General features: G+C 37.5%; 2 protein-coding genes across 2 annotated transcripts; one reads left to right on the top strand and one right to left on the bottom strand.

The window, feature by feature from the left end:
* Nucleotides 1–4579: 4579 nt before the first annotated feature.
* On the top strand, nt 4580–10577 carry LOC111324935 (matrix metalloproteinase-25). Its single transcript, XM_022928597.2, has 6 exons — nt 4580–4983; nt 6693–6950; nt 7409–7658; nt 7853–8071; nt 8588–8897; nt 9361–10577. The coding sequence occupies exons 1-6, from the start codon at nt 4879–4881 to the stop codon at nt 9911–9913; spliced, it is 1695 nt and encodes a 564-aa protein (XP_022784332.1). The 5' UTR covers nt 4580–4878; the 3' UTR covers nt 9914–10577.
* A 245-nt stretch (nt 10578–10822) lies between these two features.
* Nucleotides 10823–16080, bottom strand: LOC111324936 (uncharacterized). Its single transcript, XM_022928598.2, has 4 exons — nt 15573–16080; nt 14108–14158; nt 12514–13185; nt 10823–12025 (listed from the first exon to the last, which is right to left on the bottom strand). Exons 1-4 carry the CDS (start codon nt 16047–16049, stop codon nt 11963–11965), a joined length of 1263 nt encoding a protein of 420 aa, XP_022784333.2. The 5' UTR covers nt 16050–16080; the 3' UTR covers nt 10823–11962.
* Nucleotides 16081–16123: the final 43 nt, after the last annotated feature.

Genomic DNA, 16123 nt, shown 5'->3' with positions numbered 1-16123 from the left:
GAAGAACTTCAAGATTATATAAATGCAAATTAACAAGATGGAGTAAGGGCAAATTAAATCGAATCTCAGATATATCTATATCTCGGAGCCCATCGTCGATATGGGCAAGTTAAAAAGATGTAGTTGGTAAATATATCTTATTAACCAAGCGCGAGGGCCGTACTGGGAGAGGTCTTGACAGTACGGACCGAGCGCAGCGAGGTCCGTACAAAAAAGATCGAGGGCCGATATTCTTCCATTACGGTCCCGAGCAAGCTTGGTTAATAAGAGATTTATTATACGACTGAAGTTCAAAGGGACACAAGTGCGGTATCATTCGGGACCATTCGGGACAGTGCCCGGTCCAATACTTAGAGAGTATTGGACCGGCAATAGAGCATTTTGATTGGTTGATTTTAGTTATTGGCCCTCTGACTGCCCGAGTCGTGTAAGAAGGCTGTTTATTATATGGCTGTGTCTCACAAGGACTGGGAACTACCGAATTCACGAATTTGTTTGGTTGAAATCAATATTGAAAGCGGTCTAGATTTTCCCATCTAGACCGGCATCTAGACCGGTCTAGAAAAAAAAGTTACAAAGAATATGTTTCGTCGCTTTCTAGAGACAGCCATATAATAAACATCTTATGAACCGAGCTAGGTCGGTCTGTATGGGAGAATCCTCACCTCGGTCGCTGGTACAGACCACACTGCGTTCGTTCTGTACAGGCGACCTCGGTCAAGATTCTCCTATACAGACCTCCCGCTCGGTTAACAAGAACTATATGTAACAAATACATAATTATACGGAATTATTTCTCGGAACTACCCCTGAAACGGACTTGGCCTCTCTCCATAAAAGCATAAAAGGTTTATCAACTTGAGTTGAATAAATATGTACCTGTCGGCAATTCAATATCACGACTTTGTTGGGACATAACACTATTAAATTAAATAGAGGTCCATAAAATAAAAACCTCAGAATGCGTGTTCAGGGGAATAAACGTTGAACTGATAAATGTAAAACACATACCTCTAGTTCTTCCTCTAGTTCTTTGGAGTCTCGATTCTGCACAAATTATTAGTAAAACCTTTTTAAAAATTCTGACGGCGATCGGGTTATTGTAAACCACAAGTGACGGTCATTATGATAATGACTTTTACTGTATTAGGGCAAAAATAGGATTTTGTTCACTTAATATTCTTAAGATTACGGCTGAAACGTGATAACTTTTTCAATAGGCTATAACAGGCCTTAATAAGGAAACAGATTAACAAATATCACTGTTTTCTTTTCAGAGGATCACGAATCGGTGGTTTGCTGAACAAATAAAATCTGACCACATCCGTTTGAGCGCAGAGAACACAATCATCCGACCTTTTCTTGAGACAAAGGGTAATGATGAAGGTTATTTAACAACTCTTAAATGTGGGTAAAAAATCTCCTTGAAATAATTTTAATATCAGTTGCATTTGTGCGGTATTAAGGAAAGAAAGAAGATCATGTCAAATGCTTAGCCTCTTTTGATAACGGCTAATAACGTGACAATCTTATGATAATCAGGCATTAACAGACCTTCAATCTTGTTTACTAGCCGGGAAACAGATCATAAAAGATCATTGTTTCTTTTCGAGGGGTCGCGGACTTAAGGTTAGATAAAAAAAAACGTGGCTGACCACATCCGTTTTAGCACAATGTATTCAGAACTAAATCATGTTTAGTCGTCTGGTGAATTATTGAATTACGTAATGTTGTTTGCAAGACCTAATTAATTTTTGAAATTTGTTCGACTTGGATGGGATTTCTCTTTCTTTCATAAATGTTCTACAGACGGGAAAAAGAGAATCAAGGCAGTTTCGGAACGAGTGAAAAACATATGTACCAAAAATTTCCTTAAAAAAGTGATTCCGGTTGTGAGGCAGACACGTGATACGAGCTAAAACGATAAATGTAATAAAGGACTTGATTTTATTCTCAATTGTAACAACGCACAGCCTCGAGTGAGTTGCAAATAAATGTGTCGTAGCTTTAAGCTTTCGTCCCGTCACTAATTTGCCCACGAGGGACCGGGGGATGGAGTATCCCTCGGAGTTCGTGGCGGGGGTATGACATCCGGTTCTCCAAATGTTGACCCTATTATTACACCCCAGTTTCAAACTTAGCTTCTCTGTAACTTATGCTGGGTTTTTTAATCCAAGCCGCTTTGTTGTATCATTATTTAGCTTCTTGTCATTACCAAAGACAAGAATTGGTGATAAACTTCACCCAGCATTAAGCTTGAATGATGTAATATTAGCCAGTGAAAGACTACGTACATGCTGGCTAGGCCGACCCTATCCAAGCCTCTCTCCTCCGTTTCTGTAGCGAGGTTCACTATCCTTGTTTCTTGCTGGGCGACTAAATCAGATTAGAAAGATGTTTTGGTCAAAATTCCTTTCTTTGCCATTCATTTTCTTTTTCGGAGTGGCATTCCGTGCAAACCTGTGTATCTTATATCGAGAAGCCAATTTATTAAATTACACTAGACCGTAATCAGTATATTCGCCATAGGTGTAAAGATAACGAAATTACGGCAACTGTTTCCAATCAGCCGTGCCTTACGTGTATGGCAACTACCCAGCCTTCACGGTTAGTGCTATGGGAAGCGCATGTTGCTCCCTGATATCCTTAAAATCTTAGTGCGAAAGAGACCTTACGTTTGATACCAAACGGCAAATAACAATTTATGAACTGATACCGTGCATGAATCCCAGATCGACTTTTTCCAGACAGGTTTTCACAAGGCAAGGGCTGCCTTACCTTTATAGTTTGTTTTTACTGAAATTAAAATTTTGGAAGAAATTTTTCTCCTCAGATTTAAGAGGAATACGTGGGACAAGGCGGGGTACTTGACGTCAATTAATGACGTCAGTAGAGCGGTTCCGTTCACCGGAAGTTGATCTCAGCTAACTTAGTCAGTCTGAGATTACACTTTTTGGGGCAGCATTGGGGGCAGTTATGCCAGCCATTGACAAAAAGCTGCATAAAAAAAAAGAAAAAAACTAAGCAAAACAAAAATTGACGACAAAAAAATCACGACGAAAAAAAAAATGAAAAAAAAATAATAATATAAATATAACGAAAAACCAAAACAAAACCGAAAAGTTTGAGCACATTTTTCACTCAAAACCGAAAGTGATGCAAGGTGGTCCACGAAGCTTGCTTCAAGCCTATTTGTAGCTATCCATCGAATGTCACTCTTGGGTGTTTGTAAAATTTTCGTGCAAAAATGATCGTCGTGCTAAAAGCCCTCAAACCTTGCATGAATCAGTGTGACATGCTGATCGAAAATGGAAACGAAAAATATCAAAGACTGGGACTATACCACCAGTTTTTTTGATAAATTCCGATAACAAACTTCACTAAACTACAGAGCAAGCAAGTGTAGAGTGTCGTGTATTCCACTAAAAGGAATTTTTGTTCCCTTGTTCGAAGCGTGGGCGTGTTAACAGATGTTTGAAAGGTCAGCGTTGAAAAGGGTTCCGGTAAACTGTAGGGCGAACGTTGAAAATGTAGTCGGGCAAGATATCATTGAGCCGACTCGGAGTCTCAAAAATCATTTTGATCGAAAACGTGATAATGAGCTCGCAGCGGCGGTTTGTTTATCTACAAACAAATTTATGCTCTCACCAAATAAGAAACTCAGCAAGTACGTTTTAAAACAATAGGACAATATAAAAAAAAAAGAGGGGGCGTATAGTTAAAAAGACAAACTACCAATTTAGTCGGCTAGTGTATAAGAAACAAATGAGGAAGGATTGATATGGCTGTATTAAAAATGGCGCCATTGAAGATGATATTCCTCAAATAGGACGTACTTATAGCCGCTGCTCGCCCCATTAATGAGCAGACATGATGTTCAACATTACACCTGAAAACCTGTTGCTTTTCTGATAAGAATAATTCTTTACATTGTCGCAGTTTGGATTTGAGTTACTTCACCGTATCGTTGGCTTTTTTCTTTTTTTTTTATCTTTTACATAATCTGTTATTCTATCAGTGTCAAAATAGAAAAGTTTCCAGCTGAATTCAACCTCGCGTAAGTTTATTTCTTTATGATAAAATGAATGATATTGGCCAGACTGAACTACTGATAAACAACCGCTAGGAAATATGAACAGCGTTTGAGTTTTAAAAACGTCGGTCAAGACACAAACACCCGAGGCGGGTAAGCCTAAGATATAGATCAATTGACTTACAAATCAGGGAAGCTGACATGAATTGAAAATCTGTGTCAACCCATTTTCAGCTGTCATCGACTTTCCTCGACTTTGAAATATTATAGCATAGACAGCGATGATCATATATGGAGGGATATCAAACATCAGGTTGTTAGTCTTGGCAAATAAGCTTTCCTCTTATCTGTCAATAGCAGTTGAGAGAGCAGCAGACCATATTGTTTCCGATTATATTGTTTCCGTTTACTTGCGGTTTACGTGATCATACAACACAACTTGTTGAGTAATCCCCACAACTTTGCCAAATACGGTAGTGAAATTGAAAACCACTGTTTGTAGCGGAAGTGAGCTATTACTACGGTCAGTTTCCTATAAATTGTCCACACTTTTGATCTTTTTCAAAGTGGTCTGCACTCCTCTTCCTGAGCATTGAAAAAAAAAGTCTAGAAAAGCGTGACAGAGGCGCTATAAACAAATATTGCGTTGTTGTGACGAGGGCTTCTTGTTTCGTTAGACACTTGGCATCTGACCACGCAAAGGGAGGTTTTGCTTATAAAGTACAGAGCCTTCTTATTTAATTTCAGTTGGGGACAAGAAGTCAAATCGGCCAGAAGTCTGCCGCTGAAAGATATAGAGTAGTTATTTCAGTGCTTAAAATTCTTTGAAGGCGGTGAAGCAGAGAATGGCGTTCAGTGAAATTATCGTCACGTTCTGTTTCCTCGTTTGTTTGCAAAATCCCGTGGCCGAAGGAGGTCCAGTTAACTCAAAGCAAGTGGCTCAAGGAATTGTAAGTAAAAATATAATTTGTTCATAAACTCGTTGTGGGTTCGATGTTGTCACAATATACTGTTTTATCGAGAGGCAAATTTTAGTTAAAAATTTTGTTCCAATTTCCTATGCGGCCCGACGAAATTTCCTTTCGTGAAATAAATACTGTCGGAACCAGCGCAGTGATCATGAATGTGTCCGAATAAAAACCAGTAGTACCATCTACGAAACGCTATTTAATCAAAATTCATAGCTGAATTGTAGCCTTTGCGTAATCGCTCTGAAATTTCTCGAATGAAGTTTTTTTTCAGCGAAATAGCCATTACGTCAGAGAAAATGCTTGACTTTATCTTAAATTACGTCATCTCTTACTGAGCACGCAGTCCATGAGAGTCACTTATCCAAGTTTAATTGACTAACTTCTCTTAAGACACTTTATTCAAACGAAGACAATGAGTATAATAATCAGGGAGCATGATTGATTAGTTTTGCATGTCGTTATTATCTATATACGTATATCGAAACCAAGTCGGTTGTAGCGACATGACCTTTTCAACGACCTTGTTTCCTCTAATTTCCTTTTCCCAGTTAGCCTCCTTTGCGGCCGTCTTTCGAAAGACGGCTGCAAAGGAGACTATTTCCCAGTAAGAGCTTCCCGTTTACGCGGAAAAAATTATTGGAGGAACTCTAGATCGTGTCACATTTTTTCTAAGATGCTGTGTGGTATTTTTTCACTCTACACTTTGGTTTCGTTTTCCCAGACAGAGGAACTCTTAAACGCGCAATGGTTATTCAAAAAAAAAAAAAAAAAAATGGTGACTTGCAACTGTAGTTTCTATATTTCACTTTCGTTTATATGTTTGTTTTTGTCGATAGAATTAGGAATCTCAAAAACGACAGATTTGTAAGAAAATATGAGATCGATGACTAGCGATAATTTCCTAATGCCACGTTCGCAGGTTTCTTTCATTCGCTCTGACGAAGGGCTAACGCTCGAAACGTCAGCTTTTTTATTCGTTACGGTGGCCAATTTACAATTTCATCTTAATTGATATAACCAAATTACCTTGTTACCCCCACCGACGCAGCACCACAGTTTCTTTAGAAACTTTCAGCCTTTCTTTTTTCTTTATTGCCAAGACTGAAATAAAGTCGAGGCCTGAATCATTGAATGACGGCTAACAAGCGAGTACAATTTTCTTACCCCTTCCCCGTTCACTTCATCTATGTTTTTGTAATGGCTGTACGTTTTCGCTCAGCCCTTTCTTAGAAGATCTCCTCATATCGTACGATTGGCTTATTACCACTTTTGTTTTGAAACTACTCGACAACAATCGGGTTCGATTATCAGCCGCTGTACGGAAATGGGCCCGCGCTCCTTCCCTAGAAACGGCGGAAATCGGGTCTTATCAAAACTGGAAGCCACACTTTCGACCATGGAAAGGTGATTAGATTCAGCTGTAGATCTCAACAAAATTTCTTCAATTCGCCTTTGCGGCAAGGTATTAAGTTTTTTCGCTGAATAATAGTGGTGTCGGAAATAAACTTTGACTGTAAACATGTTCAAGGTTTGATGTTCGTGCAGATTCAACTCTACATGCAACATTATTATACAGCCAGTTTTGTAACCGCAAAGAAAAATAACCTAAGCATTGAAGAGTTGTTGTCAGCGAATATTTTCGATCTATCAACTCATTTTTTTGTTTATTCTCCTCTTATTCTTGATAGGATTTTCTGACAAAGTTTGGTTACCTGATGAACGATGACCCAAGAACGGGAACGTTGAGATCACAAGCAGATTTAGAGAAAGCTATCAAAATGCTTCAAAGATATGCCAACTTGCCAGAGACTGGGAAGATGGATGCAGCTACTATTGCACAGATGGGTAAATCTCGTTGTGGTGTGGCAGACTACGGGAATTATAACTCCGATAACACTCGACGAAAGAAAAGATATACTTTACAAGGATCGTCTTGGAAGAAAAGGGTAGGTCAGTTTTCGGTTCAAAGAGAAGGAAAGTAGTGATTCTGTGTGAATGAAGGGGAGCGGAAAAGGAAGGCAGTCGCAGCTTTCTCGTTCAGTGTATAGGAGAAAGATAAAGAGCGTATTCTCGACTAATATTTGTCATGTTGTACGCCGTAGGAAACTACCGTTAAATCGGAGGAAAGCGCAACTGTACACATAAAAAAATTAGTTGATTAGAAAATACACACACAAAAAAACTTAACTAATAATTGTACACTCCCACTGACTAATGGGAGAATTAAGCAAATTTTGATTTCAAAAGAGCTGGAGAATCATTAGTTTCTCGATTGTACCATTAATCAAGACTACTTTATTTTTCTTAAAACAAAAAATTAGAAACTCTTGCTCGTAAAATACGTCTTCTAGAGACTTCGTTTGAAGTCGATTTAATACTAAAATTTTTCCTTTGATTTTATTAGGATCTGACATACCAGATTAAATCTTTCACAAGAGACATTAATAGCCAAGAGACACAACGTCAAATATTTAAAAAATCTTTTGATCAGTGGAGTGCTGCTACAAATCTTAGAATCAAGGAGGATCGACACGCCAACGAGAAAGACGTTGATATTCATATCAGTTTTGTGAACGGGTGGCACAACGACGCGTATCCGTTTGATGGACAGGGTGGAACATTAGCGCACGCTTTCTACCCACACAACAACTTGGGTTAGTATACAAACAAACAGATAAAAAGAAAAAAAACATTTGTTTGCATTTTGATGGATGAGTGTCGTCAAACGAATACCAAAGTTATCACATCTGGCCATCAGAACAAAGGAAAAGTGTAACAATGACGACTCGGCCAATGAGAGCTCGGACTAGCAAATCTAATTACAGTAATCTTCATCTGTTTTATACAGGACTTTCGGGTGATGCACATTTTGACGATGCGGAGAAGTTTACCACAGGGACAAGTGCCGGTATCAATTTGGATTGGGTGGCTATTCACGAGTTTGGACATGCTTTAGGTCTGGAGCATTCCAATGTGCGAGAATCTATCATGTACCCGTGGTACAAGGGCTATGTGCCTGATGTAAAGCTCACTAAAGATGATATCCTGGGAATACAACAGCTTTATGGTAAGTGGCCATAAATGTTTCCTTAAAGCGCAATTCCATGATAATTGATGTTCAGCCATGTTCATCCACAATCAGATTGATCATTACTACTAATCTGAATAGGAAAAATATGACGAGAAGCCAGTAAGAGCTCAAAGTATGAAGTTTCTGGTGGTTTAGTTTTTCATTCGACCATGGTTGAGAGAAATGCACGATCGGGTTTTCCAAACCAAGACACAGTTATGATAGTAAAAACATCTACATACAAGAATTACTTTTGTTGCTCAACTGAGAGTAACTAGAAGTAAGCGTTTGTTATTTAAAGCAAAATCAATTAGTAATGACGGGAGCTAAAGGTGATGAGTGTCCCATCCGAGAATACCACTCTTTCGTTTATTATTATTTTTAACTAATTAGTGCCTAAGCCATGACGCAAAGCAATATGTTTCAAAACCTAGCCATGCTTCGATGGATCAAAAGTGACGTTGTCAGCTTTTTTTTTTTTTTGACCGGAGATTCTAACTTTATTTTCTCCAGGAAAACCCATCCATAAACCAGGCCCCACAGATGGCCCAGGTGCGACACCAGCACCAACAACCACTGAGCCTATGCTCCCTGAGGAAAATGATGTTTGTTCCATTCCTTCATATGACACGTTATTCATGGGCCCTGACAAGCGCACATACGCGCTGAAGGGAACTCAATATTGGATCATCAAAAGTGCTTCGGGTGCAGGCTTGGAGAGTGGACCTCACAAGGTCAAAGACCTGTGGAAGGAACTTCCTAATAAGATAGACGCTGCCTACGCCTTAAGTGGTAACAGGCTGATTTTCTTCAGCGGATCCAAGTGAGTGTCTTTCATTAGATAAGCTGTATCTACTTTCCGCCATAAACTTCTATTCGATTCCTGGAATTCTGTGGTCTTTTTCGCAGTTGCATGTTCTTTCAATAGGCGACGAGCGTTTTTTCAAGCTTGTCCTTTAAAAAAAAACACACTGCAATCCAAAAGTTAAAAAAGCGTTTTCAGTGCGTGTCACTGATCATTACTGAGTGTCGTCACGGTTTTTCGTTGCGGCAACATGACTTTTCCATCGTAAAAATTTCCTTATTGGGTGACCAATTCCTGTCTTTTGTACCTTTTCCCTGATTTCAGAATGATTGTTTGATATCTGGCCACAAGAATCTGTCATTAAATACCTTCGTGTGAGGACATGCTAACTTTTCTCCCCGTTATGTGATCGTTATAAACATGAAAGCTCGGCTAACTTTGCTAATTTTGTCGTTTTCTTATTCTGTTTTCTCCTATCAAGCTACTGGCGTTATTACTACGACAGTAAGCGTGATACATACAGAATCGAACACAGAGAGCGTATTATCACAGAAATGGGGCTACCAATGGATTTAAAAGACATGGACGCTGTCTTTACCTGGGGAAGAAACGGGAAAACGTATTTCTTTAAAGGAGACAAATATTGGCGCTACTACCGCGGCTCGATAGATGCAGGCTACCCAAGGAGTATCAGAGTTTGGGGAGGGGTGCCGGCAAATTGCAATTCTGTTATGAAGTGGAGGAACGGCAAAACTTACTTCTTCAAAGGATCGCAATATTATAGACTCGATGATTGGAAGATTGCAGTTGAGGCTAATTATCCCAAGAGTATAGCGTTGAAATGGATGAGATGCGAGAAAGAGAACCTGGCCTTAGAGAAAACCACTGAAACAGGCGTGGTGGTGAAGGGAGTGCACGGGACACGGGGATACCCGTGTGAACATGATCATGAAGTCTCGTCTGGGTCAGCGGTCTATCAGAGTGCTTCTACGCTTTGTTTAGTAGTTTTGGCTTTTCTTAAACAGAACTTTTAATTTGGAGTCATTTTTGTGTACCGGCATAGATAATTGACTTCCAATAGAATTAAACTCTGAAATGATGTCAAAGAGGCCAGGTCATCCAGGTCTTCCAGGTTCTGAGTTAGTGGAGACGAGCGAAGGTGGTCAGGAAATTATAATTTATTGCATTTGCTTCCATCATTTTTTGTGTGCATGCCAACGCAAGATTTTCTAAATTCTTCGTGCTCTTAGCTTCCCTAATAACTGAGGCAGTTGGTTTTTTTTTTTTTTTTTTTTTTTTTTTTTTTTTTTAAAGTTAGACCGTTTATAATTTTTTATGTAGTGCAAGTTATATTTTAATTTTGTCTCTGTTGTACATAGTTAGGAAAGGTGAGAAGCTTTTCAAATTGTAAAAATTATTTTAATGATGAAAAGAAATATTGAGCAAAATGATTATCCATTAAACTGAGAAGTTTCTTATGAAAACCGCATGGCGTAAAAATGATTGGACGTGTAATTTATTCTTAAATAAATATAGATTTGAATGGTTGATGTTTTATATCTTATTTTCTTATATTAGCTATACTGAATCTATAGATTATTTGTAAAAATATAAATTCAGTTTATGAATGAAGATTGTCACCACTTATGGTTATATTTTAAAGTTTAGAGGTTTTTTAATAAATTTTTTTTAACAAAATGTTTCAAAGTACTTGAATCACCTGTAGTATGTAAGAATATTTTTTTTGGCAAAGGTGGGGTGGAGGTATTTACCCTTACCCCCCTACTTTTTTCTCTTTTTTTTTTCTTTGATTTCCAAAAGATACAGAATAATCAAGTTTTGTTGTCAAACCAAAACAGACCAACAACTTGGTTAGCCATGGTCCAAAGTTAGTAATTTCCGCCTAATTACAGCCACTGTGTGAAAAATAAAACTCCTGAAAAGCATTTTTATCTATTTTTTAATTACTTCTTCAATATGTGCAAAAGTTGTTAAGATAAGTTACCTTTTTTGCTAGAGGTTCAAGGCGAAGAGGAAAAAAGAAAGTAAAGAGTAATATAAACCAACAATAGCTCTTTGTCTTGTGACCCTTGACTGATCAACCTCTAAGGTTCTAACCCTCACTGCAGGGTATGCTGGCAGGTGAAGAGGCCGTGAGAACTCCCTCATTCTGCCTAAATGCAAATGCATAGCCCAAAGTCTTTGCCAAAGTAAAATATTTCACTGTGTATTTAGCATATTGAATGGTGTTCTTTTGTGCCTAACACCTTGTACATGGTGAAACTTTTGGCAATCATATGCATGGCCAAGGTGTAAAAAAGTATTTACAAAAACATTATTCAAACATTCTGTTTGAATATCCTTAATGTAGATGTGGTCCATATAAACAATATAAGAAAATCTGCAAATTTTTTTCTCTTAAACCCTCTTAGGATGTTAGTTTGGATAACTGGGTACTGGATCAACTAATCATTGAATCCCCTAACTGATAGTTTTCTATATTCTTATTACTTGTCTGCTTGATATTGCATTAATATTGTAAGGACAAATCCTTTCTTGCCTCTCTTAGTTGACTCATAAGAGCTCAAGGGTTAAAAGTGACTGACGTTTTGACAGCCTTATATAGTGGAAGTAATCACGAGTCAAGTGAGGTGTTGACTTCTGCTAGGGTTGTCAAAATGTTAGTCACTGATAGCGACCACAGCCGTCTCCAGAACTTACAATAAAACTAATTGATCAACTGTTACTCTTAGGCTCAAATCATTTACTGTTGTATTGATTAATTATGATCACAATTGTAGTATATAAAAAATGCATGTAATATTGACTTGTTCTCTCAGTCTAGAGCTTCACCAAAAACCACAACAGAGGAATAAACAGTGATAACAAAACTAAACAGTCCTTAAAACTGCATTTTTACTTGTGCCTAATTAGCAACATTTAGAGTACATGCTTTTTCTATCTGACAAACACTGTAAGCATTTGAAAAATACTTTAAAAGTTTTCTGGATTGAAAAAGTTTTTCATGAAATGCATGCCACATAAATGTAATAACATCATCATCTGCTGAAAAGCTGTCTGAGCTACCAATTAACAAGAAAAGCCAACAAGTCATTTGAATTGGTAGCTGTGCCAATATCTACTTCCTGTATGAAATAAAAATGAAGAGAAATCATTAAGAATAATCATACTACTGGTAATATCAAATAAATGATATTTTAAAATTAATAATTATAAAGTACAGTAAAAGTGTGACTTAAGCTAATAACCATCAAATGCTAATTGTTTTCAGGGACTCATTTAAATATGCGTGACCTGAAAAAACATCCACCATGGGTTCTCAAATATGTGAAACTTGTCTAATTAGAAAAATTGAAAACAAAGTTACAATTCCCTGACCTCCTCAACCTTAAACTTCTTTAATATAAAAACTTTAGTTCCCTGCAGAAATTTCAGTCATCTCAGACAGCAAAAATATCTAAGTTCAACAACAACAGAAAGACTCCCAATCTGCAAAATTTCATACCACAAAGTACTGGGCGATTTTTCTAGGGTTGGTAACGGTTGATCTCCAAATCAAATAATTCTATCCTGCTTATGATTATATCAAAACACACATGGATTAGGTACTCACTTTTGTTTTAGCTGAAGCAGCTTCTTTGGAATCATTCTGCTCTTTTGGGAGTGAAGATTTGCTAGCAGCTGATGACTGTGGCATCTCAGACTCAAGATTTAGTTTATTTGCATCTCTCTTTCCCAGCATCTCTGTGGCTATGCTCAAATGATTTTCTTTAGGTGGTGTATCCGTCAAAGGACTTCCTCTATTTTCCTTTGAACATGTCTCAGATGCAAGATTTATCTTGCTTCCTTTTGATGGTGTGTCAGACAGCAAATTTCCTGTATTTAATCTAGGAGGTGTGTCTGATGCAAGGCTACCTTTACTTCCTTTAGGTGGTGTATTTGATATAAGACTTGCCTTGCTTCCTTTAGGAGGTGTTGATGCAAGGCTCCCTTTTCTTCCGTTGTGCAGTGATGAAGACAAACTACCTTTACTACCTTGAATGCTACTAGCAGGGCTATACTTCTGACCCTCAAGAAGAAACTCCTTTCGAGACAGAGGCTCTGAACCAGGCAAACTCCCACTTGTGCTTGTGTCTTTTGATTCAGTGTCAGAATCATGCTGTTTCTTTGATTTAACCTCTACTGGTACAGTCACAGTACTTAGTGTTTCTAGATCAGCTTCCAATGCATGTTTTAGTTGTTCCTCAAGCTCTCCCTCTTCTAGTAAATGAAGATCTTGTTGGCTCTAAAGATAATTGGAAAGAGAAATCATTGTGTTGAATTTGGCAACAACTCCTCCTAAAAAAGCTGGTGAAACAAGCAAATTCACATTTCATTATGAGCAATGCAGAAATAAAAAAGGAAAAACAAGCATATAAGAGCTTATTTATAGCTCCTAACTATTAGAATCGATGGGCCACAACATGCTTTTGAAACAACAGCCATGAAGTTGTATGTAACTCTGACGCATTTGTAGCCTTTTTGTGATCAATCAGCTCCTTGTATTGCAATATGCTCTTATCATTATGATAATACTTGAAATAACCCAAATAGAAATGCTTGTTACAAAATATGCACCAGTAAGTGGGTTGTACTCATTTTGGGTCTAGTAAATAGTTTTTAGGCACAGCATTATTTTTTTGCTTACACACCAGCATTCCTAATCTCTGGTAATGTATTTGAGATGTCAATTTCACAGCGTGATATCAACTTTTTCAAGATGACATGCTGGTTGATGAAAATGATCAAATTTAGCCAAAGTCTGGGGCGGATCCAGGATTTAGTCAAGGGGGGTTCGGAGAATTGTCTGTGGGCATGCTCCCCCGGGAGATTTTGAAAATTAGGCCTTCAGAAACATGATTTCCAGCATTTTAATGGAAAATTTAAGGGGTTCAAACAAACCACCCCTGGATGCGACTCAGAAAGTGACAACAACCAATTACTTGCCCCTTAAATACATTCCAAAATACTAGAAAGCCCTTGATACTTTGGCCACCACACACATATTTATAATCTGTACTTTATTTATTTTATTCTGTAATCATTTGTTGCAACTTTACTTTACTATCTATGTTAATTTTATGTAAATAGTACGTGTGAAATAAATGAACCAATGAACCAATGAACCAATACAGATTGCAAACAAATGCATTTATATGAACACTCACTCGCGTTTCCCAGGACCATGGAGAAGAAAATTGATCTTTGGAATGGATTTCCTATTAAAATAACAGAACAAAATAAAAATGCTAAAAAAAAAAACAAAAAACAAAAAAAAAAACACATCAAGTACACCATCACACAAGACACAATGAATCCTTTGCATTTAAAAGAACCACCTGATTCTTCAAAACATTAGGAGAATACAATACAGGTACCTGTTAAAATGTATAGGTATACACCACATGTATATTAGTAATAATTGTTAAGAATCTAAAAAATTAAAATACATACATTAATGCTAATAAAATAACAACTAATAAAATAGATCATGGCCTGGATACCTATGCACGTGTTCATATGTTTGTATAAAAGGTGAAAGTACTGTTGTTTAAATAGGATAATAGGAAATTGAGCTTGGTTTTTGTGTCAAGAACATTCATAATCCACAGGTCTGGGATTTGATTCCTCATAAATAATATAAGGGGGTGTGGGTTGGGGGGGACTCATACCTTTTTCTTTTAAAATATTCGTGACATAAAGGAACTACAACTTTCCTTATTCCATGACTTTCTTATTCCATTAAGTTCTCATAAGGATTTTACATGCAGTTGTAACATGCATGTTAAAACATGTTTAAACCCTGCCAGGCATCCAGCTTAAGAAGTAAACTTTTGGACCCTGCAGTGGCATGTACTGGTGGGTTTTTGCACTTACAACTACTGGAGAGCTAAGTTCATAATCAAGTTCTTTACATTAGTTTTATGTCACATTCACAACATCATCATACAAATGCTTGCCAGTCATCATAAGTTCAACTTTCACAGGCCATTCTAGACCTCCAGTAGGTGTGCCCTAAAGTTTAGCCTTAAAACTGTATGCTTGTGAAAAAAAAAAAAAAAAAAAAAACTCAATAAAACTATGATGATCGTCCATCGATACACCTTTCCTTTGTAAGATATAACCCGGCCTATATAAATTATAGCTCATGACACGTGCATTAAATGCACACTCCAAAACACGCGAAATATAATCAAATTAACTGACTATGTCACTATGATTAAAACTCAAGGAACTATCTGCTAACAAGTAAAAGTTTCTACAGATGACAAGTAATGCAGATCAGTAATAATGTTGGTGAACAAGCCTAACGTTCATATCACTGTGAGCAAGATATTTCGCTAGCAAAAAACTTTGTATCATGTTTTACGAAGACATATGAAGAAAAGTTTTTTTCAAAACGTTTACAACAACCACACCCAAGCTTTCTTTAGTTAATGAATCACGCTTGACGATCGAACAGCGAAATGTGACGGTCGAAGCGACTAAAAATAGAGGAATTTATAGGGTATATTCGTCACCTTCAGCATAACAATTGATAAGTAAAGCGAACACTTGTTTCCTCTTTGCACCTAAACAAGTGGACATGTTTACTACAATAAAAAACTTGAAGATAAAACACAAAAAGCTCACCGTGACAGATGTTATGCTATCTCTCGGGTTAAAATTACTCGGTTCTTCGGACCCTGAAATTCCATGGGCCAACCTCAACACTGGAAACCAATCTGGCTTTCTCGTTGAAAATGAATCGTCTAAATAATAATGTTTTTTCACTCCGGGACTAACCATTCGTTCATCTAAGAGTTTATCTTGTTCGTCGGGACTTAAATTATCCCATTTGTTGCCATGTTCGGCCATCACTTCGCGTTGTTCAGTGATGATTCTCCGACTCATATGATTCAAAGACTCGAAGTAAGAAAGAACGTATTCATTCATGTTTTCGACGCCACCAACATACTTGTTTTTCGGTTCAAAAGAACACTGCATGGTTGGAATTTTCTGTTCATTCGTTGTCTCGTCTACGATTGACTCCTCCATTTCGTCGATTCTTTCAGCAAACGCCTGTTCTATGGCTGCGGCCACTTCCGCTTTAGAGATAATGCCCGCCATGTTTACTAACTATCTTGACTCTGATTAATCTTTGTTCTAAAGTTGATTTTGATTGGTTCGACTGTAAAATCTAG

Source organism: Stylophora pistillata, chromosome 6, assembly GCF_964205215.1.
Source record: "Stylophora pistillata chromosome 6, jaStyPist1.2, whole genome shotgun sequence".
Lineage (NCBI taxonomy): Eukaryota > Metazoa > Cnidaria > Anthozoa > Scleractinia > Pocilloporidae > Stylophora > Stylophora pistillata.
This window is presented reverse-complemented; position numbering and strand designations above follow the sequence as displayed.